The following is a 26497-nucleotide window of genomic DNA, read 5'->3' on the forward strand; positions in this document are numbered from 1 at the left end:
CTTGACAGAGACACAAGATTAGGAGACTGGCAGGGTGAAAAAAGTCAAGTTGAAAATAAAAAACCCCTCAAAGATAACTTAAGTTTCAGGAGTCCTTGCTGAAAAGTCACACCAGTGGAGAATCTCCAGCTGCAGGGGACCATCTGCCTTGGGCAAAGCTTATTTGAAATTGTTTTGAGATGGGTTTTGTACAGAGGAGCCCGAGTGGAGAACAAGATGACAAATTCCAAGCAAGTATCTTTAACTGTGCCGTCAGCACAGCTGCAGAAGAGCAGGGCAGATTGGAAAAAAAATTTTGTTGTAATTGTGGTTGGAGCCAAGTAGGTTTTGAATAAACCTCATCTTACGTGTGCGCAGATCCCGTCACTCTCCTCAGAGATCCGCTGTTCCCTCCCGGGGCAGACCTGCTCTCTTCCCTTGGGGACCGCTCTTATCCCCACTGTGGCCCTCTGTGCCCGATCAGGTCCCCTCCAGCCCCCACCAGGCATGCTCAGACGCCCTCCAGGCCAATGCATTTTTTCTGAGCACCTCTCCCCTTCCGAGCACTGCCATCTCCTTGGTTCCCCCTCGTGCAAACTGCGATTCCGATTCATCCCCTGCCCTCCTGAGTAGGCACAGACCTTCCAATCCCACTCGTGCGGTCAGACCCCTCCTCTTCCCCACAGCTCACACTCTGAGCCTTTCTGCTTCCCTCTCTGCATGCACAGATCCCTGCTACACCCCTTTTCCGCATGAGCTGACTCCTTCCACCCCCTCCCAAGCATCCTCACAGAGCCTCCAGCACTGTCAGGGAGCACTCAAGACCCACCCTCTCTCCTTCTGCGCATGCTCAGCTCCCCTCCCTTCTCCTGCTCCTATTCCATTTCCCTCGTCCCCTCCATCTCCCTTCATCTGCCTCCTGGCCCCTCTGCCCACCATCCTCGCTCTCAGAGCCCCTCCTTTCCCTCCCCCAATCCTCCTTCTCCACACCTTCTCATCCCATCCCTCAGTGCTCAGACACCCCGCGCTCCCCTCCCCAGGCTTGCACAAAGCAAAATGCAGGGGTAAGGGCGTGCAAAAAGAGGAATGACCGGCCTCTGAGCACAGATCGAGGGGAATGGAGGAAAGCAGGCACGTGGTGAAAGGGAACTTCTCCGAGTTTTATTTACAAAACTGGTAGTTTTGGACTGGACCAGGAATTAGGGTTCAGGGGAAGATACGCTTCACCCCACCCCTCTTCCATTTTCCTGAGTTTATCTACAAATTCCAGCCTCCGTGTGGGATCTCACACACACATACACACACATTTACAGTTGGGTACATTGAAAATAAAGCTGTTGAATACTACAGCTGAACCAGAAATTACCAACTCAGTCAATGTGGCAATTCTCCCCTGCAGTCCTCGTCATCCCCCAGCAAGAGAAGCCCAAAACCCTGCAGTCCAGCTAACATTTTACAAACACCCTTCCCCTTTAGAAGTTCTCGGAGCTGATGCTCTGACTCTCCTCCTGCAGCTGGGAGGCTGTGGTGTCTCCAGGCGAAGCTACATTTAAGTAGCCGATCTCAGAAGGTTGAGAGGGGGATAAGCAGGAGGAGGAGTCTTGGCCTTCAGCTCCTCCTGCAGGCTTCGTGTCTTGTGCGGCCTTCGGGGGGGCTGAGCGAGTCTGGCGGTTCTCGTGATGGGAAGCTGAAAACAAATTTCCTCTCTCAAGTCATTCTGCAAACTCTACCTGACCCTCCACCACCTGCACGGCCCCAACGTCCCTCCCAGCATCCCTGGCAGGCAGCGCAGGGATAAGGCTCCAATACGCTTCCACCAGCCAAGGAGCTGATGGCCCTCACCCACCCCAGCACCCCCCAGACCGGCCAGCACCCTCCACAGCACCCCAAGGCTGTCACCAAGCCTGCCACGCGCACAGACCAGAGGCGCAGAGTGTCTCTGCCTTCCCCTCGCCCCTTTGGCACAGATCACGGTGCTCCTGGCTTACACCAGCGGAGGAGCAGCTCAGGCTCCCTCCTGAGCACAGCCTGCGACGTGGGTCACACCGCGCCAGGCAGCACTGGCCCTCGAAGTCTCATCACCTCCTGTGTAAAGACACTCCTCCAAAACCACTGGGCACCAAGATGATTTCTAAACCCACAGCGTTCCCCCACATATTTTGAAGAGTTTACTTCTCCATCCCACTAGTTCCAGAGTCTTTTTAATACCATTTTCCTATAATTTGACCAAAACCAAACCAAAACAAAGAGAGAAGAAAGACCCTTGGAGGTGAAAGCACAGGGGGGAGCAGCCAAAGTGCTCAACCTCTCCCTCACCACATGCAGAGAGGCATTCCCTGCCTCCTCCGTTTGCCCCACGGTACCTGCTACGGGCAGATGGCAACACCTTACTCTGGAGCTGGCGTTCAGAGAAGTTCACGCTCTTCAAGCCCTGGAAGGAGGAACAGAGACTTTCAAAGGAGGAGGTGCGTGTCAGACCCCGAATTTCAACGTACAGTCTTGGTCTTTACAGTTCCCCCGGCTCCACTGACAGTTCTCCCCATGAACTCCAGCCCCACTGAGGTTCTAAATCATAGCTTTGTCCTTTGGGTCTGAATTTAAACTGAAAAACCCCACCGAACTAGCCCAGGTGAAACAAACAGAAAGAAATAAAACAGAGTGGAACACACAAACAGCTCTTTCTGCCAGGCCCCAAACGGCGCTTTCACCCTTAAGAGCTCATTTCCAACCAAACTGGGTTCCCTCCAAATTTCAAAATGTACCAACAAACTTCCAAATCCACCTCTTTGATTTGAGGAGCTGTCGGAACACAATCTTGGACTTTCCTGGATTTTCCTTCATTTCTTCCCCCAGAGTTCTTCATCAACTTGGTCAATCCCAACCCGAGGTTTTGGGGAAGGCAGATCTCCATTCAGTGCAATTTAGTCGACATTATCCGTCAGCTTGCTCTGACCTTTTTTGGCTGACAGAAGTAACTTGCCCAAGCACACTGCTCTGTGTTACTTCTCCTAATTTTAAAGCGAACTTAAAACTCAGGTCTTTTAACACCTCTCAAATCTGCAAAAGAGCCAAAGTGCAATTTCTGTCCTTGTGTCACAGGATCTCATCAGACAGCAGCTCGGGGGTGGAGCAGTGTGCCAAGGGCACCGAGCTGCAGCTCCCCAGAGTCCCTCCTCACCCATAAAGCCGTCGCACTCGGGGTGTTTGCTGCCCCTTTCCATCCCAACCCAAGGATCGATTCAGCTCTTCTCCGGCACCCTCAGCTGCAGCTACAAACACCACCCCGCGCTCGCAGGAGACATCAGCTCCTGCAAGCTGTCTGCTGAGCCCGAGCCCTCTCAGAGCCTCACCTCCGTGCTGGGAGCGTGGATGCTCCTCGGCGTGCGCGGCGAGGTGGGCACGTGGCCGGGGAGCTGGAGTTTGCTCTCGTGCAGCCGCACGCTCTGCTCACCCACGATCTTCGCTCTGAGCACGTTACACAGACAAAGCACAAGTTATTTTCCTTCCAGCCACGCTACGTTCTCAAAGGAGCATTTTCCTTTTCAGCTGCAGTGGCCATCAAAGTCCCTGTGCAGCCCTTGACCCAAGGCAAGGACTCGGCCCTTTTATTCAAGAACATCAACATCCTGCTGTGCCGAGGAAGGAGAGTGGTCTGGAGGTTCTCAGAAGACCCGCTGCGAGATGGGATCAGACAGGGATCCTGGCTAATGCTTTTCTCCAGGGACGTTTGGTACGTTTTTAGTGCTCCCTCTAACTCCTTTGCAGCCAGGTCAAAGCCGTGGCCTTGTTCAGTTTTTCCTCGGGACTTGGGGCTGGGCCTGCCCTCCTGCTTCCAGAAAGCCACGCCTCAGGGCTGAGCTTGTCAGGGGTCTCTGGAAGGGTGCAGGGGTGGGTCACCAGAAAGGCACATCCAGGGCTCCGGAGATGCCCTGAAACACACACCCTGTGAGAATGGGACACCCTGAGGTGGGGCCGGACGGCCCCTCGGGTGCCACAGGGAGCCCGCGGTCCTTTCCCCTCTGCCCGAGGGAGGGGAGACTGTGCACGGGGAACACCGGTGTATTCCCCCGGCCCTTGTGGTGCGGGGCCTCTCCTAGTCGGGGTTAACATCTGCTCCCTTCCAGCCGGCAGCTCCGTAGACCTAGAGAGCAGGAGGTACGGATTAAACATCCTGTCCCTGGGTGTCATTTCTAAAGAGGACGTATTTGTATCTATCTCCGTGCTCCCCCATTTAGTCATTTCTCCACAGGTTCCAATTGCATATCTTGGCAGCTGGGGCACCCATCACGCCTTGCCTCCTGCCCCAGTGGTACCTGCACTAGCGGGAGGGGAGCAGAGCCCTGTCACAGGCGGTGGGGACAGCCCTGAGCCGTCCCCTCCCTGTCGCAGCTGGCACCTCCTCGCTGCAGCTTTGGCAGTCAGGCTCACCCGAGCCTGCAGAGCTTCGCACAAGGCCACTGACCGGAGGCGGGAGCAAGGTCGACAGAGCTGCACTCCAGGGCTCCTCCGCACCGCTCACCCGCAAGGGCTCCACGGGCGACGGAGCTGCCAAAGCCATTCCTGGAGAGGCGGCTGTTCCGGGCGCCGCCTGTGGCAGAACCCTTTTTTCTACAGGCCTCCATGGCTGCTTTCACTCTCCAGAACGGGGTAGGCAAAGAATTTTCACCAACTTTCATGAGCGTTTTCTACCACTTTAATAACTCTCCATCAAAATGTCGCTGTCGGGCGGAGTTGCCCCAGAAGGGATATCCCAGGCTTCGCTGACATTTGGCGGAAGAGCAGATGTCTGGGGACAATCCCCACCAGATCTGGTTTTACGTTCGCTGGTGGCTGGGAGAGAGAAAGCAAGATCCAATGTTAGTTCTAGAGCAGAGCGAGCCCACAAAGTCAATGGACAACTATCAACTGCGACAGGACGCTGTGAAGGTCTGGAGAGATTTAAGCCCACAGAGGAAACCAGAAAGAATGAAAGGGACACACGCAACGGAGGAAATAAGATTTTCCATGCCTGACCATCAGGCAACTAGCTTTCTAAAGCCCGCGAAAGAAACTCCAGAGGAACCATTGTTATGAAATTCTTCTCTGGAGAGCCCGCTCCCTGTTTTGGGTTTCCACCTAACAAGACCTGCTTTATGCTCGGCGGGATAAGCAAGCAACTTCTCTCTCCTGGTTCCACGTCACCAGGAATTACATGGAAAAGGCTTCTGCTCTTTCAGTATCCCAAGCAAAACCCAACCGTAATCCCTAACCCACCCGAGCACTGAAGAATCACACCTGGAGCTGCTTACCTGAGCCCGATGGGTTTACGCTCGGTCCCCTGGTCCCCTGGTCTTGCTCACACTCCGCTTTCTGACTGCCGTTGCTCCTCCTGGCTTCTGCTAGCCTCTCATTAGCCCTGTGAGAAATGCAGGAGCGTGCAAGAACGGCTGTTGCTCATAGTGGCACCAAGTGGTTCCCCAGGTGTGACACTGCACTGTTGGGCTGAGGAACACAGACTTCCGAGCCACCCACACGTGCTGCTGCTCGGGCTTCCAAGCAGTCTGTGTTAGGTCTTTGTCAGACCTTTCCCAGAAGGTAGTAAGGACTCGGGGCTCTTTCCCTCCTCCCACGGTAAACACACACTGAAGGTGCACCGTTATAACGGACAGCAAATAGATTATTTTTGCCTCACAGGCTCCTCTTCTGTCCCCTCTGCCTTTCCCCGTGTGTCTCTCCTCAGCTGGAGGGTAACAGCAGAAGGGGAAGGGAGCTCCTCTTTTGCACCGTACGTGCAGGAAGGGGAGGTGGCTACAGAAAACTGTTAAAAGAAAACTCACTAGAACACCCTCCGGACAGGCCTGGTCAGCTTGGTTACTTCAGGGTCCGTCAAGAGAAACAAAACCAGGCCTCTGCCATGGGAGAGCCCACGGCGGGCTCTGGAGAAGTGCGCACATCATGCTGACCAGATCCAAGAAAGGGACGTGGGTTGGGAAAGCCACGATGAAAAGGGTCCTATTGTACTACGTGGGGAAAAAAAGAAAACGTTGGGACTTACTTATTTAATTTGATTCTGAGAACTCTTGCGATGTCCTCCATCACCCAGAAACGCTTGTCGGAGCTCTTTAATTCTGCCTGTGCGCAGGCCAGGAGCAGGGCGGTCGACTCCTGCTTGTCCTTTGCTCTCTCCAGCTCGAGAGCCTGAGCTCTAATGATCTGCTCCAGCTCGTTCCTCCAAGAGGCAACAGCGGTCTTGATCTCTTCTACTCTGGCTTCAGCGGCTGCCTGTACCTACAAGAGAAGATGCAACTTCAAGAAACAGGAAGACAAAGACAATGCCCACCCCTCTCAACAAACCTGCTCTTTCCGCCGCTTTTACAGAAAAGCTCTTAAACAGCCTAAACGCTGTCTGCACGAGGAGCAGCAAAACGGCTGCGTGTTTTTCACGCGCACTGGTGCCACGACACACGACACACAGACTCTGGCGCAGCCTTTTGCAGCTCCCCGGCTTCCCTACGGGAAAGCCAAACCCACAGCACTAACAAAGAGAACCACGTGCCCGAGACAAAACACCTAAAAGTCGTGACCGCAGCCACAAATGGACGCAACGCCGACCACAGATACAAATGGAACATGAACTGACCTCCAAAAGTAGACTCAGATATTGCTTCTCTTCCGGCGCTGTTGTGGTGTGACCCGCGCCAGGAGTCGCCAAGCGAGCTGACAGACTTGTCACCGTCTGTCCCATCTCCTTATTTAGAGCTTCGAGCTGCAGAGATTTTTGGGACTGCAGCTCCAGCTGTGCGGAGAGTTCGCACGCCTGTATGTGGGGAAAAACAATCTGCCTTGAGCAGAGGGGTCTCAAATCTCGGTGAAACTCCATCCAACGGATGCATCGAGATCATGGCTGTCAGTGCCCTGAGTTTGTATTTCAACCCAGGGAAAAGGCGCTTGGATTCCTGAAAGTAAGTGCGCCTTTCAAGCCCTTGCCAACAAGACTGCTCCAGCTTCCACCCGTCCCTCCTTTCCAGAAAGGCTCCGTGGCAAAGGCGCTCCACTCCTCCTGCAGCATCATAGCACGTCCGTGCCTCTGGAGATGCTCTTTGGCATTTCACCGCGGTCGCTGCCTTTCATTTGGCTTCCACCACGCTCCTGTCGTGCCCCGTCCCTTCTCCCACGCACACCCCTGTGCTAATGGCTGGGGAGGACAGTGCGGGCGGAGGGACAAGAGCTTCAAGGCCTTCCTTAGAGGGCGGGCGAAGCCTGGCTTATGAGACAACGGCAAACCAAGGTCACTTTCCTTGCCCCCAACCACCACTGCCAGAGAACTAGACACCATCTTTGTGCAGAGATCGACAGAGGAAAAACCTTGCAGGGAGAACAACCAAGGCCAGAGACATCTGGGGGCACGTGGCTTGTGGTTTCATCTCACGGCCACAACGTTTGGACGGTGTGGGAACAGAAGCGAGACTCGGAAGAGCACAGCTGCTTTGTTCTTCCCCACCCACATGCTGCCCCCAAGCCACTGCTTTGCCCCTCAGCCTCGAAACAAGCCCCCTGAAGAGCCGCATCAGCTTGGCAAGGCGAGAGGGCAGCAGAAAGGAGCTAAAAGCACCCTCTAGTCTGACGCTCGTGACGTCCGCAGACAAATCTCTCCTGGATTTGTTCCCAGGATATTGTCTGCTGAAGGAAAAGAACACTTCAAAGACATGAACATGTTGACAGCCTTTGCATACCTTGGCCTTAGCCTTGTCCAGGTCCTCCTGCAAGCGGGAGTTCTCTGCCTTCAGGCGACCGTACTGGTTCGTCAAAGCCTTCAGTGCAGTTTCTGCTGTGTGCTGCTTTCTGACAGCATCAGCGAGCTCTCCTTGCAGCTGTGCCTCTCTTCTCTAGGGAAACAACGGCACAGGAGTACAAATTAAAAGAAGCCCAAGTGCGTAGTTTTACTTCCAGTTACTAGTTCACAGGCCGAGATCACTTTTCTAAGTGCATCGCAAAGCAAAGCCATCGCATCCACGGGCAGAAGAGGGCATCTGCACAGCTGATGGTCTCCAGCCACCCCTGGCGAGCGAAGACAGCTCCAGAAATGTCATCTCTTGGGGAAGATTTCTGTCTCCCAGCACGTTCTCCTCGGAAGATGCCGAGACTGTGCCTTTGTGGGGTTTGGCTTGTTCCTTAAGTTAATGCTAAAATCTAACGGGATGCCAACGCGGGAGCTGTCGTTGGACTGCAGCCCTTTCTCCAGCGACCCGAGCCAAGGCTTCCTAGAGCCAGCTCTGTGTATCATCCTTCCCGCCGTTGTTCTGCTCCACAAACGAAACCCAACGCGGGCCTCAGCGTTTCTACGTACGTGTGTGTCTATAAACATCTCAAGGCTTGTCAGAACCTTCCGCGATTCCAACAAACCCAGCGCAAAACAGAACCAAGCCGAGCGAAGGACTCCCGCGCACGGACCGTACACCTGCTGACTTTTAGAAGCGCCAGACAGCCTTGGGAACTGCTCTCCTTTAAGTCAGTCTTGGTCAGCGCTCACCTCACCTCTTTTTCTACCTTGTCGGCCTCGCACGTAGAGGCACCACCACTCACCATTTGTTCCAGGCAGCTGTTGTTCTGCGCGTCTCCCAGCTGCTGACGCAGCAAAACGTTTTCACTTTGGAGCTGGGCCAGTTGCTGCTGCAGCTCTTCTGCCTTCTTGATGGCATCTTCTCTCTTCTGCTCTTTAAGAAGGCATGCACCATACCAGTCCAGTGTCTGCCTCTTGCTCTCTTGTAATTCTCTTTCTGTCCATTCTAAAGCCGATGTCTTTTCCAAGAGGGCATTTTTCAGTTGCTCCACTTCCTTTTCCAGCCCATCAGCTTTTCTTTCGGCTTTGCTCAGCTGCCGAGACAAGCTCTCGTTTTCTTCTCGCATCTCAGCCATGTCCTCATGGAGCTTTCCTTGCACGCGAAGGCATTGGTGACATTCTCTCAGAAACACTTGCCCATCGACCCTTTCAGATGGCTGATGTCTCCCAGGGCTCAGGTGGGAAGGGGATGAATCTGACCCCACCGTCGGTATTTGGGCTCTGACATCTTCTGCCTGTTCAAAGTTGAAGAACACAAATGGACAGCACTTAGGAAATCAGCTCAAACCAGGAGGTAGCAGCAGCATTTCATACAACCAGGCGAGGACTGTCAGCAGCTTGACAACAGATTATCAAAGAGTTTTCGATAACTCTGCCTTAGACATTATTCCTGGAAAAGTCTTGCTTTGCAGTGGCATGGAATGTAATCCTAAAAGGAGGACTCGAATTCAAAATCTTTGGTTTGGCATACCTCCTGCCCAAAGCTCTTGCTCTCCTTGACGCCTTCTTCATCTGATGGCGACGTACGGACGGCCGACTCCAAGCAGGCGGCAGGCTCATCTACATTAAAAACACACGTTTTTGAAACCAGAGTGAGCTAACACAGCTCCTTGATGCCTACAGTGCTTTCCCAATCATCGTGCTTGCAGAGACAATCCTAGCACAGCCACACACCCCAAACCCAGGGGGACTTGTCAAAATGCAGATTCCAGACACGTCTCTTTTCCTGCTGGGGAATTCGTCTCCTCTAGCGCACACGCCTTTTCCGTGTGCCAGGGGGATGACGGGATGGCTCAAAGTGATCAGAAATGAGCCCCGAAGGAATGAGCGTCTCGAGAATTCTGCTTTCCAGGGACAAGGCCTGGCAGTGCATTTTTTCCTGGATCATCAGCCACACCACATCATCCTTTCCAAACGGCCCGTCTCCACGGCAAGCCGCCAGAAGGGCAGGCGACAGGCCTTCTCCCCATCCCTCCTCCACACCAGAGTCCTACCTGCTCTCCGCAGGGCGGGTGCACGCGGCCACGCTGCAGCAGCTGCTGCCCCACGGGGAGCGCTGGATGCTGACACCCCTTTGCCTTGGCCTGGAGCAGCTTCTCCCTTCTTCTCCCGCTTGCTGGGGTCCACAGGCCGCGCGCTGCCACTGCGCCTGCGCCTGGAGAGACAAAGAGCAGAGCCAGTCGTAGGCACAGCTCACGGCAAGGAGAAGGGCCTGTTGTTGCCCGCCCTTTCCGTAGTGACCTCCCTCGAGGACGAACACCCACAGGCACAAAGCTAAGCCCCAGGGGAGGAAAAGAGCCCCGGAGCTTCCCAGGCAGCGCCCGCCTGCCTGCGCCCCGTTACCTGTCGGCCTTGTCCCGGCAGTCGGTGTCGCGCTCCTCCACCAGCGGCCGCGCTGGGGCCAAGTTGCCGCTGGTGGCTGCACGGTGCAGCTCGTCCCGGCCCTCCGGCTGGAGCTCATGGCCACCGCTGCTCCTGCAGGACTCGGGACCCTCCCCTGCCCCCATGCTCCTGGCCCTCCCGCACAGCCACCGCCAGATCCTCCTCATGGCCCGGCGGGGATGGGCACTGAACCGCCTCCCCTCGCTCATCCCTGGGGAGCGCTGCCAGGCAGGACTTAGTGGGCACTGCCGGGTGCCGGCTGCCAACAGAGGAGCCAACCCCAAGGAGTGGCAGGGCACGGGCAGCTGCCTGCGGGCTGAGCCACCACCAGCAGCGATGGCAGCACCGGCACCACCAGCACCAGCTCCACTGGCAGCTCCACCAGCACCTGCACCAGCAGCACCAGCTCCACTCGCAGCACCAGCTCCACCAGTGCCACCAGCACCAGCCCACTGGCACAGCACTGGCAGCACCACCAGGTACTGTGTGTGCAGGGCCTGGGACAGAACCCCTTGTTCTGGGGGCCGTGCGCTGACATCATAAAGGGCTCAATGGGGGCTGGGAGTGTCCCGGGTGCTCAGAACCTCTCTGCGTGTACACAGGCCACGTTGCCAAGGGAAACAGCCCCTGGCGCACTGTCTCCAGGGGCACAGGGTTGCCCAAGGCCACCTCTCCAAGGCTCCCACCTCCCTGCACGCTCTGTGGACCCCTGTCCTCCTCTTGCCTGCAAGGCTCGCCGGCGTGGGAGACAGACGGGCTCGGCAGAGCAGGCTCTCGCCAGCAAGGCTCCCTGCAAGCACAAGAGGCGGTGGCTGGACACCCCCATGTCCCTTTTTGTGCTTCCTGGGTTCTCAGCCTGACTTTTGGGACACCCTGGACCCCTTGGTGTGCCTCTCTCTGCATCCCTGGAGCCCTGGCTGTCGCTTTAAGGGCACCCCAAGTCCCCAGGCTCCATTTTGGGAAGGAGAAGTGCAGTGAAGACAGGGTGGAGTGTCTTTGTGTTAGAATCAGGGGGAAGGCCAACAGGGCAGATGTTGTAGTAGGAGTCTACTATAGGCCACCCACCCAGGACAGAGAGGTGGATGAAATATTCTATAGGCACTGGGGTGAAATCTCACGATCGCTTGCCCTTGTTCTCGTGGGGGACTTCAACTTCCCAGACATCTGCTGGAAATACAACACAGCAGAGCGGGACCAGTCCCGAAGATTCCTGGAACGTGTGGGGGACAACTTCCTAACACAGCTGGTGAGAGAACCAACCAGAGAAGGTGCCCTGCTGGATCTCCTCCTTGTGAACAGAGAAGGACTGGTGGATGATGTGGCGGTTGGAGGACGACTAGGGCACAGCGATCATGAAATAATAGAGTTCTCTATTCTTAGAGAGACCAGGAAAGGGCTAAGCAGGACTGACATCCTGGACTTCCAAAGGGCTGACTTTGTCTTGTTTAGGCACCAGCTTGACAGGATCCCTTGGGAGATGGTCCTGAAGGGTATAGGGGTCCAGGAAGGCTGGGCGCTCTTTAAGAAGGAAGTGTTTATGGCTCAGGAGCAGGCAGTCCCCAGGTGCTCTAAGAGGAGCGGGCGGCAGAGAAGACCACCCTGGCTGAACAGGGAGCTTTGGCTGCAACTCAAGGAGAAAAGGAGAGTTTACAGCCTTTGGAGGAAGGGGCTAGCCACTCACAGTGATTACAAAGAGGCTGTGAGGCTATGCAGGGCAGAAATCAGGAGGTCCAAAGCCCAGCTGGAAATTAATCTGGCTTCAGCAATCAGAGATAACAAGAAATGTTTCTATAAGTATGTCAATAGCAAAAGAAAGACCAGGGAGAGTCTCCACCCCCTGCTGGATGCTGAAGGAAACTTGGTAGCAAGTGATGAGGGGAAGGCTGAGGTCCTTAATGCCTTCTTTGCCTCAGTCTTTAATAACAAGACTAGTTGTATTGAGGGAATCCAGCCCCCTCAACCAGATGATAGAGACTGGGAGAACGACCCCCCCGCAATCCAGGAGAGAGTCAGTGACCTGCTACATCACATGGACACACACAAGTCTGTGGGACCGGGCGGGATACACCCGAGGGTGCTGAAGGAGCTGGCTGGGTGCTCGCCAAGCCGCCTTCCATCATTTCCCAGCAGTCCTGGCTGAGCGGGGAGGTCCCGACAGATTGGAGATTGGCCAATGTGACGCCCATCTATAAGAAGGGTCGGAAGGATGATCCGGGAAATTACAGGCCTGTCAGCTTGACTTCGGTGCCCGGGAAGCTGACGGAGCAGCTCATCCTGAGTGCCATCACACAGCACGTGCGGGACAGCCAGATGATCAGGCCCAGTCAGCGGGTTTAGGAAAGGCAGGTCCTGCCTGACAAACCTGATCTCCTCCTACGACAGGGCGACCTGCTTATTGGGTGAGGGAAAGGCTGTGGGTGTTGTCTGCCTTGACTTTAGCGAGGCCTTTGACACCGTTTCCCACAGCATTCTCCTGGCAAAACTGGCTGCTCGCGGCTTGGATGGGCACACGCTGTGCTGGGTAAAAAACTGGCTGGATGGCCGGGCCCAAAGAGTGGTGGTGAACGGAGGTAAATCCAGTTGGCGGCCGGTCACGAGTGGTGTCCCCCAGGGCTGGGTTTTGGGGCCACTCCTGTTTAACATCTTTACTGATGCTCTAGACGAGGGGATCGAGTGCACCCTCAGTCAGTTTGCAGATGACACCCAGTTGGGTGGGAGTGTTGATCTGCTCGAGGGTAGGGAGGCTCTGCAGAGAGACCTGGCCAGGCTGGAGCGATGGGCTGAGGCCAACTGGGGGAGCTTCAATAAGGCCAAATGCCGGGTGCTGCCCTTGGGCCACAACAACCCCCAGCAGTGCTACAGGCTTGGGGAGGAGTGGCTGGAGAGCTGCCAGTCAGAGAGGGACCTGGGGGGGATGGACAGCCGGCTGAACAGGAGCCAGCAGTGTGCCCAGGTGGCCAAGAAGGCCAGTGGCATCCTGGCTTGTATCAGCAATAGCGTGGCCAGCAGGGACAGGGAAGGGATCTCACCCCTGTGCTCGGCACTGGTGAGGCCGCCCCTCGATGAGTGGGTTGAGTTTTGGGCCCCTCACTCCAAAAAGGCCATTGAATGACTCGAGCGTGTCCAGAGAAGGGCAACGGAGCTGGTGCAGGGTCTGGAGCACAGGTCTGATGGGGAGCGGCTGAGGGAACTGGGGGGGTTTAGTGTGGAGAAGAGGAGGCTGAGGGGAGACCTCCTGGCCCTCTGCAACTCCCTGAAAGGAGGGTGCAGAGAGGGGGGAGGAGTCTCTTGAGCCAAGGAACCAGCGCCAGGCCAAGAGGGAATGGCCTCAAGCTGCGCCAGGGCAGGGTCAGACTGGCTCTTAGGAAGGATTTCTTTGCAGAAGGGGTTGTTGGGCATTGGAATGGGCTGCCCAGGGCAGGGGGGGAGTCCCCATCCCTGGAGGGGTTGAAGAGTTGGGTTGACCCAGCGCGGAGGGATCTGGTGGAGTTGCGAACGGTCAGTGTGAGGTTCATGGTTGGACTGGAGGATCTGTGGCCTTGTTCAGTTTTTCCTTGGGACTTGTGGCTGGGCCTGCCCTCCTGCTTCCAGAAAGCCACGCCTCAGGGCTGAGCTTGTCAGGGGTCTCTGAAGGGTGCAGGGGTGGGTCACCAGAAAGGCACATCCAGGGCTCCGGAGATGCCCTGAAACACACACCCTGTGAGAATGGGACACCCTGAGGTGGGGCCGGACGGCCCCTCGGGTGCCACAGGGAGCCCGCGGTCCTTTCCTTCTGCCCGAGGGAGGGGAGACTGTGCACGGGGAACACCGGTGTATTCCCCCGGCCCTTGTGGTGCGGGGCCTCTCCTAGTCGGGGTTAACATCTGCTCCCTTCCAGCCGGCAGCTCCGTAGACCTAGAGAGCAGGAGGTACGGATTAAACATCCTGTCCCTGGGTGTCATTTCTAAAGAGGACGTATTTGTATCTATCTCCGTGCTCCCCCATTTAGTCATTTCTCCACATGTTCCAATTGCATATCTTGGCAGCTGGGGCACCCATCACGCCTTGCCTCCTGCCCCAGTGGTACCTGCACTAGCGGGAGGGGAGCAGAGCCCTGTCACAGGCGGTGGGGACAGCCCTGAGCCGTCCCCTCCCTGTCGCAGTTGGCCCCTCCTCGCTGCAGCTTTGGTGCAGAGGCTGTTGCCTCCCTGGAGCCAGCTCTGCTGAAGGCTGCCAGAGGCTGCCCTGTCCTAGTGTCACTCTTTCTCCGTTTCCCCTCTTGGCCTGTTGCACTTTGGGGCAAAGGGTCTCAAATGTTGTCGATGGTACTGCTGGGTCTCCCCGTGCGCTGGTGCCACTGCAAGCAGGGAGGGGCAATGGGCACCGCTGTGTCAGAGCTACCCCCTAAGAGCACATCTGCAGTCAGGAGGGATCTGTTCCGTGCATTGCCTTAGGGTCAGATTCTTCTTTTGAAGCTGGGCCTAAGAGGAGGCCCAAGGAACGGCACCTTTGAGGGGCCTAATGCTTCCCTTGGGTCCCCTGTGGGCTTGAGGGGGTGAGCACCGAGTGCTCTGTCAGAGTTTGGGGCCCCCTTGTCAGTGACTGGTGGAGACAGAGGCTGGGGGTGGGCTGGGAGCTGCGACGCAGGAAATGAAAGACGGTCCCAGGTGGACTCACCCCAAGGTAAAGCGTGAAATGTTATAGGCGTGCGTGCAAGGGCTCTTCCCTCCCAGGAGATGTGGTGGGGACCCAGCGGGAGATACGGGGAAGGGAGACTGAAGAGGGAGTCGTGTCATGGTCTGGATCACGCTGCACGTACTCCCTGAGCACCTCCAGCAGCCCCAGGCCCCTGAGCAGAAGTCCTGCCAAGCAGCCGACGAGCAGCTCCCCTCCATTGGGTGTCATCAGAAAACTCCCCAAGTGTGCGTTCTTCCCCATGACTCAGATGGTTAATGAAGATGTTAAACGGTGCTGGCTCCGCTGTCGACCCTCCAAAAGATGTGACCTTTGCCAGTTGAGCTTTTGCAGGAGCATTTGATCCGGGCACCCTACACACTGTTTCGCACCTGGTGTCAGGGGGCAACAAGGAACAGCTTTCTTTTAATTTGTTTCTGAGAACTCTTGCGATATCCGCCATCACCCAGAAATGCTTGTCAGAGCTCTTTAATTCTGCCTGTTGTCCTGGTTTCAACCAGGATGGAGTTAACTTTCATTGGAGTATTTCATACCATGTGATGTCATGCCCACAGATATAGGGGGCCGGGCTCTCTCCGGAAGCACGAGAATTTGGGTCCGGCCCGGGTGTGTGTTGCTGCGCTCGGTAAGCCACCGCTGCATTTTACCCGTTTCTTTTTGGACGCACTATTGGTATGTTTGTTCTCTTGTTATATTTAGTAAATTCCTTTTTTATTCAACCTACTAATTCTCTTCTTTTTTTTTTGTCCCTCCCCTATTTCACCAGAGTGGAGGGCGGGGAGGTGAACAGCTGGCCACGTGGTGTCTGGCTGGTGGCTGAGTTCAAACCTCAACAGTTTTTGGTGCCCAACATGGGGCACTGAGGTTTTTTTGTTTGAGATAACAACAAAACGGGTAAAATGTGGATTGCTTGGCTCCTTAAGATCTTATCACCTCATTTGCAATACGTGTTTCCCATGCTGTTGCTCACCTTCCGTGAGAGGTGGGTTAAGATTTTGTTTCTGTTGTACTATGTGATGCTCATCTATGATAGCGTGCAGTGATCGGCCCTGGGGCTATTTACAGCTGTGTTTGAGAAATCTGGGGAGTTCAAATATCTTTGGAATGTTGACATAAACATGGTTGCCGTGCTGTTAGGAGCTAGCATGTTCCTGAACGTGGTTCTGTTTTTTGTTTATGGTTAAGCAACTATTTAGGAATATCACTTGGAAACTACCCCAAGGTTGGAGAATTATGAGTGGCTGGGGGTGTGGAGTAGAATGGGCAAGTACCTAGAACAGTGGGCACCTCCAGTGTATTGGAACTTCACTCTTGCACAGGTGCAGAATCCTGAGGAACTAGTGGACTATTTGGAAAAAGTATGTTGTCAGCCGGGTAATTCCAGAGAGGCCCAGCTCACTGCAACATGCTGGGGCATAGCCCACGCTTACCGGGTGCTATTAAACACTGTTCAGCACTCTCAAGAGGAAGAGAAGGGCTCTGCACCTGGTAACCCAGTAACAGAAACTGCAGCCACTACAAGCCTGAGGACAGGTGCTGCAGCTGAACCAGAGAACTGACCCGTGACGGTGTCAGTTGCTCCCATACAGAAGAAGAAATACACAAGAAAATCCCCTCGTGGTGTACAGGGTGATGATGAACCAGGCCCATCACGAGAACAGGAGGAGGAGGCAGAGCCAGTGATAGTCAGCCAATCCTTGTCCTGGAGTGAGTTGCGAGACATAAGAAAAGATTTCAGGCGCCATCCAGATGAGCAACTCGTTACCTGGCTGCTGTGGTGCTGGGATAGCGGGGCCAGTGGCATGGAACTAGAGGGCAGGGAGGTGAGGCAGCTGGGATCCCTGTCTAGGGAAGGGGGCATTGACAAACCCATTGGAAAGGAGACACAAGATCTCAGTCTCTGGAGGTGACTTCTGTCAAGCTTGAGGCAGAGGTATCCCTTCAAGGATGACTTGACATGTCGACCAAGTAAGTGGACCACTATGGAGAGAGGCATTCAATACTTGAGGGAGCTAGCTGTGCAGGAGGCAGTTTACTGTGACCCAGATAATGCGCGGTGTAAGAGTCGGTCAGAAGATCAGCATTGTCTCAACATTGTCATCAGGGACATGGACAGTGAGGTACCCGACAACGGCCTGTTTGGAGCGCAGTTGCCGATCCCTGGAGTGGAATGTGGTGCAAAGGCTCCTGAATGCAGAACTGTGTGGCACAGTCAGTGCAGTGCTGTTCTCCTGAGCACTGACCCGAGTGGTGCAGGCAGTGCAGTGCTGTTCTCCTGAGCACTGACCCGTGTGGTGCAGGCAGTGCAGTGCTGTTCTCCTGAGCACTGACCCGAGTGGTGCAGGCAGTGCAGTGCTGTTCTCCTGAGCACTGACCCGAGTGGTGCAGGCAGTGCAGTGCTGTTCTCCTGAGCACTGACCCGAGTGGTGCAGGCAGTGCAGTGCTGTTCTTCGGTGCCTGAGCCGTGCAGTACAAAGAGTGCTGTGCTATTGTTCGGTACCTGGGCCTAGCCGGAGCTGTTGGAGATAATTGCATAGCCATTGTCAAAAAAGATGGATCGCAACTGTTGCCATAACATCGATGAAGAAACTTTGCTTCATTATAATACCAAAACATACCTCCTGGTTGAAGGTTACCCACCTCCAAGACTGACCACACCTCGGACACTCCCCCTGTGCACGCGTGATGGCCTCGCTTGAGAAGGGTGGAGAGATGATAATTGAATTCTGAGAAGGGCGGAGACCCCTGAGGCAGAGGAGGAGCAAGGTGTGTTACTGAGCATAAAAGATGACTTCTGGACAACGAAAATGGGAAGCTTCCCCACCAAGGACCACGACGATCGACGACGCAGCATCAGCTGGACCCGGGACCGTTAGGGTGTCGTGAGATCAGCGGTGGTAGCTATAACCTCTCTCCCTCCTCTCTCTAAACTTAACTCTACTTTTCTCCTTTCTTTCACCCATCTCTATTGCATGCTGCTTCACAGGCAACACGATAAAGTTTCACTGTTTGATTACTGCTATCCCCTTTGGTGTTGGTCACCTTAATTTTGCACTTTCGAGATCGTAGCAAACGAACCATCACGAGTCCACCGAGTGGACCGTGACACACGGCTACCCACAGATCCAGATGAAGTCCGATGCACCCGGCCCATGTGGAGGACTTTGGCACGGAGCACACCCTCATCATATGCCAGTGCATTAGCAGTAATGGACTGGACAGACGAAGAGGGACCAACAGCGAATGAACTGGCTCGCCGACTATGACAATATGAAGAAAGTGTCTCTTCCCCCATCATCGCGGCTGTGAACAAATTATCTCAAGATTTCCAGCAACGTAAAGAGAACATGTCCTACTCCCCACCTGCACGGACCAGAATCTCGGCTATTAGGAGCAATCATTTCTCTACTCGAGAGAACCGGTACACACCACGGGGGAAGCCGTGGCATCGCCTGCGTGACCATGGAGAAGACATGAAGAAATGGGATGGAAAACCTACCTACCTCCTAGGAAAGCGAGGATGTGAGCTGGAGGGAAGAACAAGTACAGAACGTGGTCCTTTCAGGAGAAATGCTGCTCCGGTTTCTAGTAATCAAGTGCCCAAACAGAGCAGAAAGTTCGACTTTGCTCATGATCCTATGAGAAGAACTTCTGACTTGTATTCACAAGAAGTGAGTGATCAAGATGAGGCTGAAACCCGTGCACACCACACTAACCCATTTGTCGTTAGCAGGTTTTATGACCAACATTAGAGGGGCCCTGCCTCCAGCCAGGCGGAGGACGGGGACAACCGAGTTCACCTGACTGTGTGGATTCGATGGCCTGGCACGTCTGACCCCCAGCAGTCCAAGGCTCTAGTGGACACTGGTGCGCAATGCACCCTAATGCCATCAAATTATAAAGCAGCAGAACCCGTTTGTATTTCAGGAGTGACGGGGGGGTCTCAACAGCTGACTGTATTGGAGGCCGAGGTGAGCCTAAGTGGAAAAGAGGGGGAAAAACACCCCATTGTGACTGGCCCAGACGCTCCATGTATTCTTGGCCTAGATTATCTCAGAAGAGGGTATTTTAAGGACCCAAAAGAGTATCGGTGGGCTTTTGGTATAGCTGCCTTGGGAACAGAAGGAATTAAACAGCCGTCTGTGTTACCTGGTCTATCAGAGGACCCTTCTGTTGTGGGATTGCTGAGGGTTGAAGAACCACGGGTGCCAAGTGCCACTACAGCCGTGCACCGACGGCAATACCGCACCAGTCGAGACTCTGTAATCCCTATCCATAAACTGATTCGTCAGCTGGAGAGCCAAGGAGTCATCAGCAAGACGCGCTCCCCCTTTCACAGCCCCATATGGCCAGTGCGAAAGTCTAACGGAGAGTGGAGATTGCCAGTGGACTATCGCGGCCTGAATGAAGTCACGGCACCGCTGAGTGCTGCTGTGCCAGACGTGTTAGAACTTCAGTATGAGCTAGAGTCGAAGGCAGCCAAGTGGTACGCCACGATTGATATTGCCAAGGCTTTTTTCTCCATCCCTCTGGCAGCAGAATGCAGGCCACAGTTTGCTTTTACCTGGAGGGGTGTCCAACATACCTGGAATCGACTGCCCCAGGGGTGGAAACACAGCCCCACCATTTACCATGGACTGATCCAGACTGCACTGGAACAGGGTGAAGCCCCAGAACATTTACACTACATTGATGACATCATTATATGGGGTAATACAGCAGAAGAAGTTTTTGAGAAAGGGGAGAAAATAATCCAAATCCTTCTGAGAGCCGGTTTTGCCAGAAAGCATAGTAAAGTCAAGGGACCTGCACAAGAGATCCAGTTTTTAGGAGTAAAATGTCAAGATGGACGTTGGCAGATTCCAATGGAGGTGATTAATAAAACAACAGCGATGTCCCCACCGACTAACAGAGAGGAAACACAAGCTTTCTTGGGTGTTGTGTGTTTCTGGAGACTGCACATTCCAAATTACAGTCAGATTGTCAGCCCTCTCTATCAAGTGACTCGGAAAAAGAATGATTTTGTATGGGGCCTGGAGCAGCGACAGGCTTTTGAGCAAATTAAACAGGAAATAGTTCATGCAGTAGCTCTCGGGCAGTCCGGGCAGGACAAGATGTTAAAAATGTGCTCTACACTGCAGCCGGGAAGAACGGCCCTACCTGGAGTCTCTGGCAGGGAGCACCAGGGGAGACTCGGGGTCAACCCCCGGGGATTTGGAGTCGGGGATACAGAGGATCAGAAGAGCGCTATACTCCGACCGAAAAGGAGATACTGGCAGCATGTGAAGGGGTCGGAGCTGCTTCAGAGGTGATCGGGACTGAAGCACAGCTCCTCCTGGCTCCCCGACTGCCAGTGCTGGGCTGGGTGTTCAAAGGGAGTGTCCCCTCTACACACCGTGCAACTGATGCCACGTGGAGTAAATGGGTCACGTTAATCACACAACGGGCTCGAATAGGGAGCCCCAGCCATCCGGGAATACTGGAAGTGATCACAAATTGGCCAGAAGGCAAAGATTTTGGAATGGCGCCAGAGGAAGAGGTAGCCCGTGCTGAAGAGGCCCCACCACATACTAAACTACTGGATAAGGAGAAGCGATGTGCCCTGTGTACCGACGGGTCCTGTCGCATTGTGGGGAAACTTCGAAGGTGGAAGGCAGCTGTATGGAGCCCCACACGATGGGTTGCTGAAGCTGCTGAAGGAGAAGGTGAATCGAGTCAGTTCACAGAGGTGAAAGCTGTCCAGCTGGCCTTGGATATCGCTGAGCGAGAAAAGTGGCCGGTGCTCTGTCTCTGCACTGACTCATGGATGGTGGGAAATGCGCTGTGGGGGTGGTTACAGCAGTGGAAACGGAGCAACTGGCAGCGCAGAGGCAAACCCGTCTGGGCTGCTGGATGATGGCGAGATATTGCTGCTGGGGTAGAGAATCTGGCTGTGAAAGTACCTCGTGTAGACGCTCATGTACCCAAGAGCTGGGCCACTGAAGAACATCAGAACAACCAACGGGCGGATCAGGCTGCCAAGATCAAGGTGTCTCAAGTAGATCTGGACTGGCACCATAAGGGTGAACAATTTATGGCTCGCTGGGCCCATGACTCCTCAGGCCCTCAGGGAAGAGATGGAACGTATAGATGGGCTCGTGACCGAGGGGTGGACTTAACCATGGATGCTATTGCACAGGTGATCCATGAATGTGAGACATGTGCTGCGATCAAGCAACCAAACGGTTAAAGCCCCTTTGGTATGGAGGACTATGGTCAAAATATAAATATGGGGAGGCCTGGCAGATTGATTATATCACGTTCACTACCATGCAGCAGCCTCTGGGAAAATTGAGCGATACAATGGATTGCTGAAAACTGCACTGAGAGCAATGGGGGGTGGAACTTTCAAACACTGGGACGTGCACTTAGCAAAAGCCACCTGGTTAGTCAGTCCCAGAGGATCTGCCAAGCAAGCTGGCCCTGCTCAATCAAACCTCCTACATACCGTGGATGGGGATAAAGCCCCTGCAGTGCGCATTAGGAATGTGTTGGGGAAGACCGTCTGGGTTACTCCTGCAGTGGGTAAAGGTAAACCCATGTGTAGGATTACTTTCGCCCAAGGACCTGGGTGCACTTGGTGGGTAATGCAGAGGGATGGAGAAGTCCGATGTGTGCCTCGGGGAGATTTGATTTTAGGTGAGAATAGCCAATGAACCGAACTGACAAATAACACTGTTATGGCAATTGGTGCCTTGCAACATCCCCATGCCACATGCAAAGCCTCCTGCTCCACCGACTGAGCCAACTCTGCCTCATTCCTCCAGCCTTATAGACTGTCATGAGAGATGGAACCCGAAGTTATGGACTAAATGAACTCAGCAGACATTGTGGAAGGATGGCCCATAGACTAAGGGAGTGATATCTGTGAGACCTGGGAAAGAAGGGGGTGGTGATTCCTTAGGATGTATTTGGAAACCTGAGCATAATGTCAGTGGTATGGAATAAGGGGTGGAGACTGTCCTGGTTTCGACCAGGATGGAGTTATTTTTCATTGGAGTGATGTCATGCTCACAGATATAGGGGGCCGGGCTCTCTCGGGAAGGCGCGGGATTTTCGGGTCTGGCCCGGCTGTGTGTGGCTGTGGGGGCGGTCACCGCGCTCGGTAAGCCACTGCTGCATTTTGCCCATTTCTTTGTGGACTCGCTATTTTTACTTTTGTTCTCTTGTTATATTTAGTAAATTCTTCTCTTTTTTTATTCAACCTATGAATTATTTCTTTGTTTGTCCCTCCCCTATTTCACCAGAGAGTGGGAGTGGAGGTGAACGGCGGGCCACGTGGCGTCTGGCTACCGGCTGAATTCAAACCTCAACACATGTGCACAGGCCAGGAGCAGGGCGCTCAACTCCTGCTTGTCCTTTGCTCTCTCCAGCTCGAGAGCCTGCGCTCTAAGATCTGCTCCAGGTCGTTTCTCCAAGAGGCGACAGTGGTCTTGATCTCTTCAATTCTGGCTCTAGAGGCTGCCTGTACCTACAAGAGAAGATGCAACTTCAAGAAACAGGAAGACAGAGACAATGCCCACCCCTCTCAACAAACCTGCTCTTTCCGCCACTTTTACAGAAAAGCTCTTAAACAGCCTAAACGCTGTCTGCACGAGGAGCAGCAAAACGGCTGCGTGTTTTTCACGCGCACTGGTGCCACGACACACGACACACAGACTCTGGCGCAGCCTTTTGCAGCTCCCCGGCTTCCCTAGGGGAAAGCCAAACCCACAGCACTAACAAAGAGAACCACGTGCCCGAGACAAAACACCTAAAAGTCGTGACCGCAGCCACAAATGGACGCAACGCCGACCACAGATACAAATGGAACATGAACTGACCTCCAAAAGTAGACTCAGATATTGCTTCTCTTCCGGCGCTGTTGTGGTGTGACCCGCGCCAGGAGTCGCCAAGCAAGCTGACAGAGTTGTCTCGATCCGTCCCATCTCCTTATTTAGAGCTTCGAGCTGCAGAGATTTTTGGGACTGCAGCTCCAGCTGTGCGGAGAGTTCGCACGCCTGTATGTGGGGAAAAACAATCTGCCTTGAGCAGAGGGGTCTCAAATCTCGGTGAAACTCCATCCAACGGATGCATCGAGATCATGGCTGTCAGTGCCCTGAGTTTGTATTTCAACCCAGGGAAAAGGCGCTTGGATTCCTGAAAGTAAGTGCGCCTTTCAAGCCCTTGCCAACAAGACTGCTCCAGCTTCCACCCGTCCCTCCTTTCCAGAAAGGCTCCGTGGCAAAGGCGCTCCACTCCTCCTGCAGCATCATAGCACGTCCGTGCCTCTGGAGATGCTCTTTGGCATTTCACCGCGGTCGCTGCCTTTCATTTGGCTTCCACCACGCTCCTGTCGTGCCCCGTCCCTTCTCCCACGCACACCCCTGTGCTAATGGCTGGGGAGGACAGTGCGGGGGGAGGGACAAGAGCTTCAAGGCCTTCCTTAGAGGGAGGGCGAAGCCTGGCTTATGAGACAACGGCAAACCAAGGTCACTTTCCTTGCCCCCAACCACCACTGCCAGAGAACTAGACACCATCTTTGTGCAGAGATCGACAGAGGAAAAACCTTGCAGGGAGAACAACCAAGGCCAGAGACATCTGGGGGCACGTGGCTTGTGGTTTCATCTCACGGCCACAACGTTTGGACGGTGTGGGAACAGAAGCGAGACTCGGAAGAGCACAGCTGCTTTGTTCTTCCCCACCCACATGCTGCCCCCAAGCCACTGCTTTGCCCCTCAGCCTCGAAACAAGCCCCCTGAAGAGCCGCATCAGCTTGGCAAGGCGAGAGGGCAGCAGAAAGGAGCTAAAAGCACCCTCTAGTCTGACGCTCGTGACGTCCGCAGACAAATCTCTCCTGGATTTGTTCCCAGAATATTGTCTGCTGAAGGAAAAGAACACTTCAAAGACATGAACATGTTGACAGCCTTTGCATACCTTGGCCTTAGCCTTGTCCAGGTCCTCCTGCAAGCGGGAGTTCTCTGCCTTCAGGCGACCGTACTGGTTCGTCAAAGCCTTCAGTGCAGTTTCTGCTGTGTGCTGCTTTCTGACAGCATCAGCGAGCTCTCCTTGCAGCTGTGCCTCTCTTCTCTAGGGAAACAACGGCACAGGAGTACAAATTAAAAGAAGCCCAAGTGCGTAGTTTTACTTCCAGTTACTAGTTCACAGGCCGAGATCACTTTTCTAAGTGCATCGCAAAGCAAAGCCATCGCATCCACGGGCAGAAGAGGGCATCTGCACAGCTGATGGTCTCCAGCCACCCCTGGCGAGCGAAGACAGCTCCAGAAATGTCATCTCTTGGGGAAGATTTCTGTCTCCCAGCACGTTCTCCTCGGAAGATGCCGAGACTGTGCCTTTGTGGGGTTTGGCTTGTTCCTTAAGTTAATGCTAAAATCTAACGGGATGCCAACGCGGGAGCTGTCGTTGGACTGCAGCCCTTTCTCCAGCGACCCGAGCCAAGGCTTCCTAGAGCCAGCTCTGTGTATCATCCTTCCCGCCGTTGTTCTGCTCCACAAACGAAACCCAACGCGGGCCTCAGCGTTTCTACGTACGTGTGTGTCTATAAACATCTCAAGGCTTGTCAGAACCTTCCGCGATTCCAACAAACCCAGCGCAAAACAGAACCAAGCCGAGCGAAGGACTCCCGCGCACGGACCGTACACCTGCTGACTTTTAGAAGCGCCAGACAGCCTTGGGAACTGCTCTCCTTTAAGTCAGTCTTGGTCAGCGCTCACCTCACCTCTTTTTCTACCTTGTCGGCCTCGCATGTAGAGGCACCACCACTTACCATTCGCTCCAGCCCGGTCTTGTTCTGCGCGTCTCCCAGCTGCTGACGCAGCAAAAAGTTTGCAATTTGGAGCTGGGCCAGTTGGTGCTGCAGCTCTTCTGCCTTCTTGATGGCATCTTCTTTCTTCTGATTTTTCGTAAGGCTTGGACCACACCAGTCCATTCTCTGCCTCTTGGCGTTTTGTAATTCTCTTTCTGTCCAGTCTAAAGCCGATGTCTTTTCCAAGAGGGCATTTTTCAGATGGCCCACTACCTTTTCCAGCCCATCAGCTTTTCTTTCGGCTTTGCTCAGCTGCTGAGACAAACTCTCGTTTTCTTCTCGCATCTCAGCCATGTATGCATAGAACTTTTCTTGCACGCGAAGGCATTGGTCACATTCTCTCAGAAACACTTGCCCATCAACCCTTTCAGATGGCTGATGTGTCCCAGGGCTCAGGTGGGAAGGGGATGAATCTGACCCCACCGCCGGTATTTGGGCTCTGACATCTTCTGCCTGTTCAAAGTTGAAGAACACAAATGGACAGCACTTAGGAAATCAGCTCAAACCAGGAGGTAGCAGCAGCATTTCATACAACCAGGCGAGGACTGTCAGCAGCTTGACAGCAGATTATCAAAGAGTTTTCAATAACTCTGCCTTAGACATTATTCCTGGAAAAGTCTTGCTTTGCAGTGGCATGGAATGTAATCCTAAAAGGAGGACTCGAATTGAAAATCTTTGGTTTGGCATACCTCCTGCCCAAAGCTCTTGCTCTCCTTGACGCCTTCTTCATCTGATGGCGACGTACGGACGGCCGACTCCAAGCAGGCGGCAGGCTCATCTACATTAAAAACACACGTTTTTGAAACCAGAGCGAGCTAACGCAGCTCCTTGATGCCTACAGTGCTTTCCCAATCATCGTGCTTGCAGAGACAATCCTAGCACAGCCACACACCCCAAACCCAGGGGGACTTGTCAAAATGCAGATTCCAGACACGTCTCTTTTCCTGCTGGGGAATTCGTCTCCTCTAGCGCACACGCCTTTTCCGTGTGCCAGGGGGATGACGGGATGGCTCAAAGTGATCAGAAATGAGCCCCGAAGGAATGAGCGTCTCGAGAATTCTGCTTTCCAGGGACAAGGCCTGGCAGTGCATTTTTTCCTGGATCATCAGCCACACCACATCATCCTTTCCAAACGGCCCGTCTCCACGGCAAGCCGCCAGAAGGCAGGCGACAGGCCTTCTCCCCATCCCTCCTCCACACCGGAGAGTCCTACCTGCTCTCCGCAGGGCGGGTGCACGCCGCCTCGCTGCAGCAGCTGCTGCCCCACGGGGAGCGCTGGATGCTGACACCCCTTTGCCTTGGTCTGGAGCAGCTTCTCCCTTCTTTTCCCGCTTGCTGGGGTCCACAGGCCGCGTGCTGCCACTGCGCCTGCGCCTGGAGAGACAAAGAGCAGAGCCAGTCGTAGGCACAGCTCATGGCAAGGAGAAGGGCCTGTTGTTGCCCGCCCTTTCCGTAGTGACCTCCCTCGAGGATGAACACCCACAGGCACAAAGCTAAGCCCCAGGGGAGGAAAAGAGCCCCGGAGCTTCCCAGGCAGCGCCCGCCTGCCTGCGCCCCGTTACCTGTCAGCCTTGTCCCGGCAGTCGGTGTCACGCTCCTCCACCAGCGGCCGCGCTGGGGCCAAGTTGCCGCTGGTGGCTGCACGGTGCAGCTCGTCCCGGCCCTCCGGCTGGAGCTCATGGCCACCGCTGCTCCTGGAGGACTCGGGACCCTCCCCTGCCCCCATGCTCCTGGCCCTCCCGCACAGCCACCGCCAGATCCTCCTCATGGCCCGGCAGGGATGGGCACTGAACCGCCTC

At 54.6% G+C, this 26497-nt stretch overlaps 2 protein-coding genes and 1 long non-coding RNA gene across 12 annotated transcripts; all 3 read right to left on the reverse strand.

Annotated features, from left to right (window-relative positions):
* Positions 1–1627: 1627 nt before the first annotated feature.
* On the reverse strand, positions 1628–12147 carry LOC141933356 (uncharacterized). Of its 10 annotated transcripts, none has more exons than XR_012626071.1 (11): positions 10142–12143; positions 9793–9953; positions 9270–9358; positions 8542–9033; positions 7692–7844; positions 6599–6775; positions 6014–6246; positions 5268–5374; positions 3330–4809; positions 2343–2410; positions 1628–1666 (listed from the first exon to the last, which is right to left on the reverse strand). XR_012626071.1 is itself a non-coding variant. In XM_074847949.1 (9 exons), exons 1-9 carry the CDS (start codon positions 10387–10389, stop codon positions 4673–4675), a joined length of 1797 nt encoding a protein of 598 aa, XP_074704050.1. In that variant the 5' UTR covers positions 10390–12143; the 3' UTR covers positions 1673–4672. The 10 variants fall into 10 exon arrangements, 1 of the variants encoding a protein (XP_074704050.1); XR_012626070.1 differs by having other exon boundaries at positions 1634–1666; positions 2762–4809; XR_012626064.1 differs by having other exon boundaries at positions 1901–4809.
* Positions 12148–22610: 10463 nt separating this feature from the next.
* Positions 22611–24992, reverse strand: LOC141933492 (ankyrin repeat domain-containing protein 26-like). Its single transcript, XM_074848206.1, has 3 exons — positions 24660–24992; positions 23810–23962; positions 22611–22893 (listed from the first exon to the last, which is right to left on the reverse strand). Exons 1-3 carry the CDS (start codon positions 24990–24992, stop codon positions 22612–22614), a joined length of 768 nt encoding a protein of 255 aa, XP_074704307.1. The 3' UTR covers position 22611.
* Positions 24993–25010: 18 nt separating this feature from the next.
* On the reverse strand, positions 25011–26040 carry LOC141933589 (uncharacterized). The gene is made up of 3 exons (XR_012626135.1): positions 25912–26040; positions 25388–25476; positions 25011–25151 (listed from the first exon to the last, which is right to left on the reverse strand). It is a non-coding gene; the product is annotated as an uncharacterized LOC141933589 (long non-coding RNA).
* Between the last annotated feature and the right edge of the window lie 457 nt (positions 26041–26497).

The sequence above is a fragment of the Strix aluco genome, chromosome 22 (genome assembly GCF_031877795.1).
Source record: "Strix aluco isolate bStrAlu1 chromosome 22, bStrAlu1.hap1, whole genome shotgun sequence".
In the NCBI taxonomy this organism is placed as follows: Eukaryota; Metazoa; Chordata; class Aves; order Strigiformes; family Strigidae; genus Strix; species Strix aluco.

Bases quoted from the DNA above. Each gene is read 5' to 3' on its own strand.
- LOC141933356 (XM_074847949.1), bottom strand. From the start codon at position 10,389: ATGAGCGAGGGGAGGCGGTTCAGTGCCCATCCCCGCCGGGCCATGAGG. The intron at 9,359-9,792 runs GTAGGACTCTGG...TTTTTAATGTAG, and splicing joins ACCCGCCCTGCGGAGAGCAG to ATGAGCCTGCCGCCTGCTTG. The intron at 6,247-6,598 runs GTCAGTTCATGT...CTTCTCTTGTAG, and splicing joins ATCTGAGTCTACTTTTGGAG to GTACAGGCAGCCGCTGAAGC.
- LOC141933492 (XM_074848206.1), bottom strand. From the start codon at position 24,992: ATGGCTGAGATGCGAGAAGAAAACGAGAGTTTGTCTCAGCAGCTGAGC. The intron at 23,963-24,659 runs GTAAGTGGTGGT...TTGTTTCCCTAG, and splicing joins AGACCGGGCTGGAGCGAATG to AGAAGAGAGGCACAGCTGCA. The intron at 22,894-23,809 runs GTATGCAAAGGC...CCCCACATACAG, and splicing joins TGGACAAGGCTAAGGCCAAG to GCGTGCGAACTCTCCGCACA.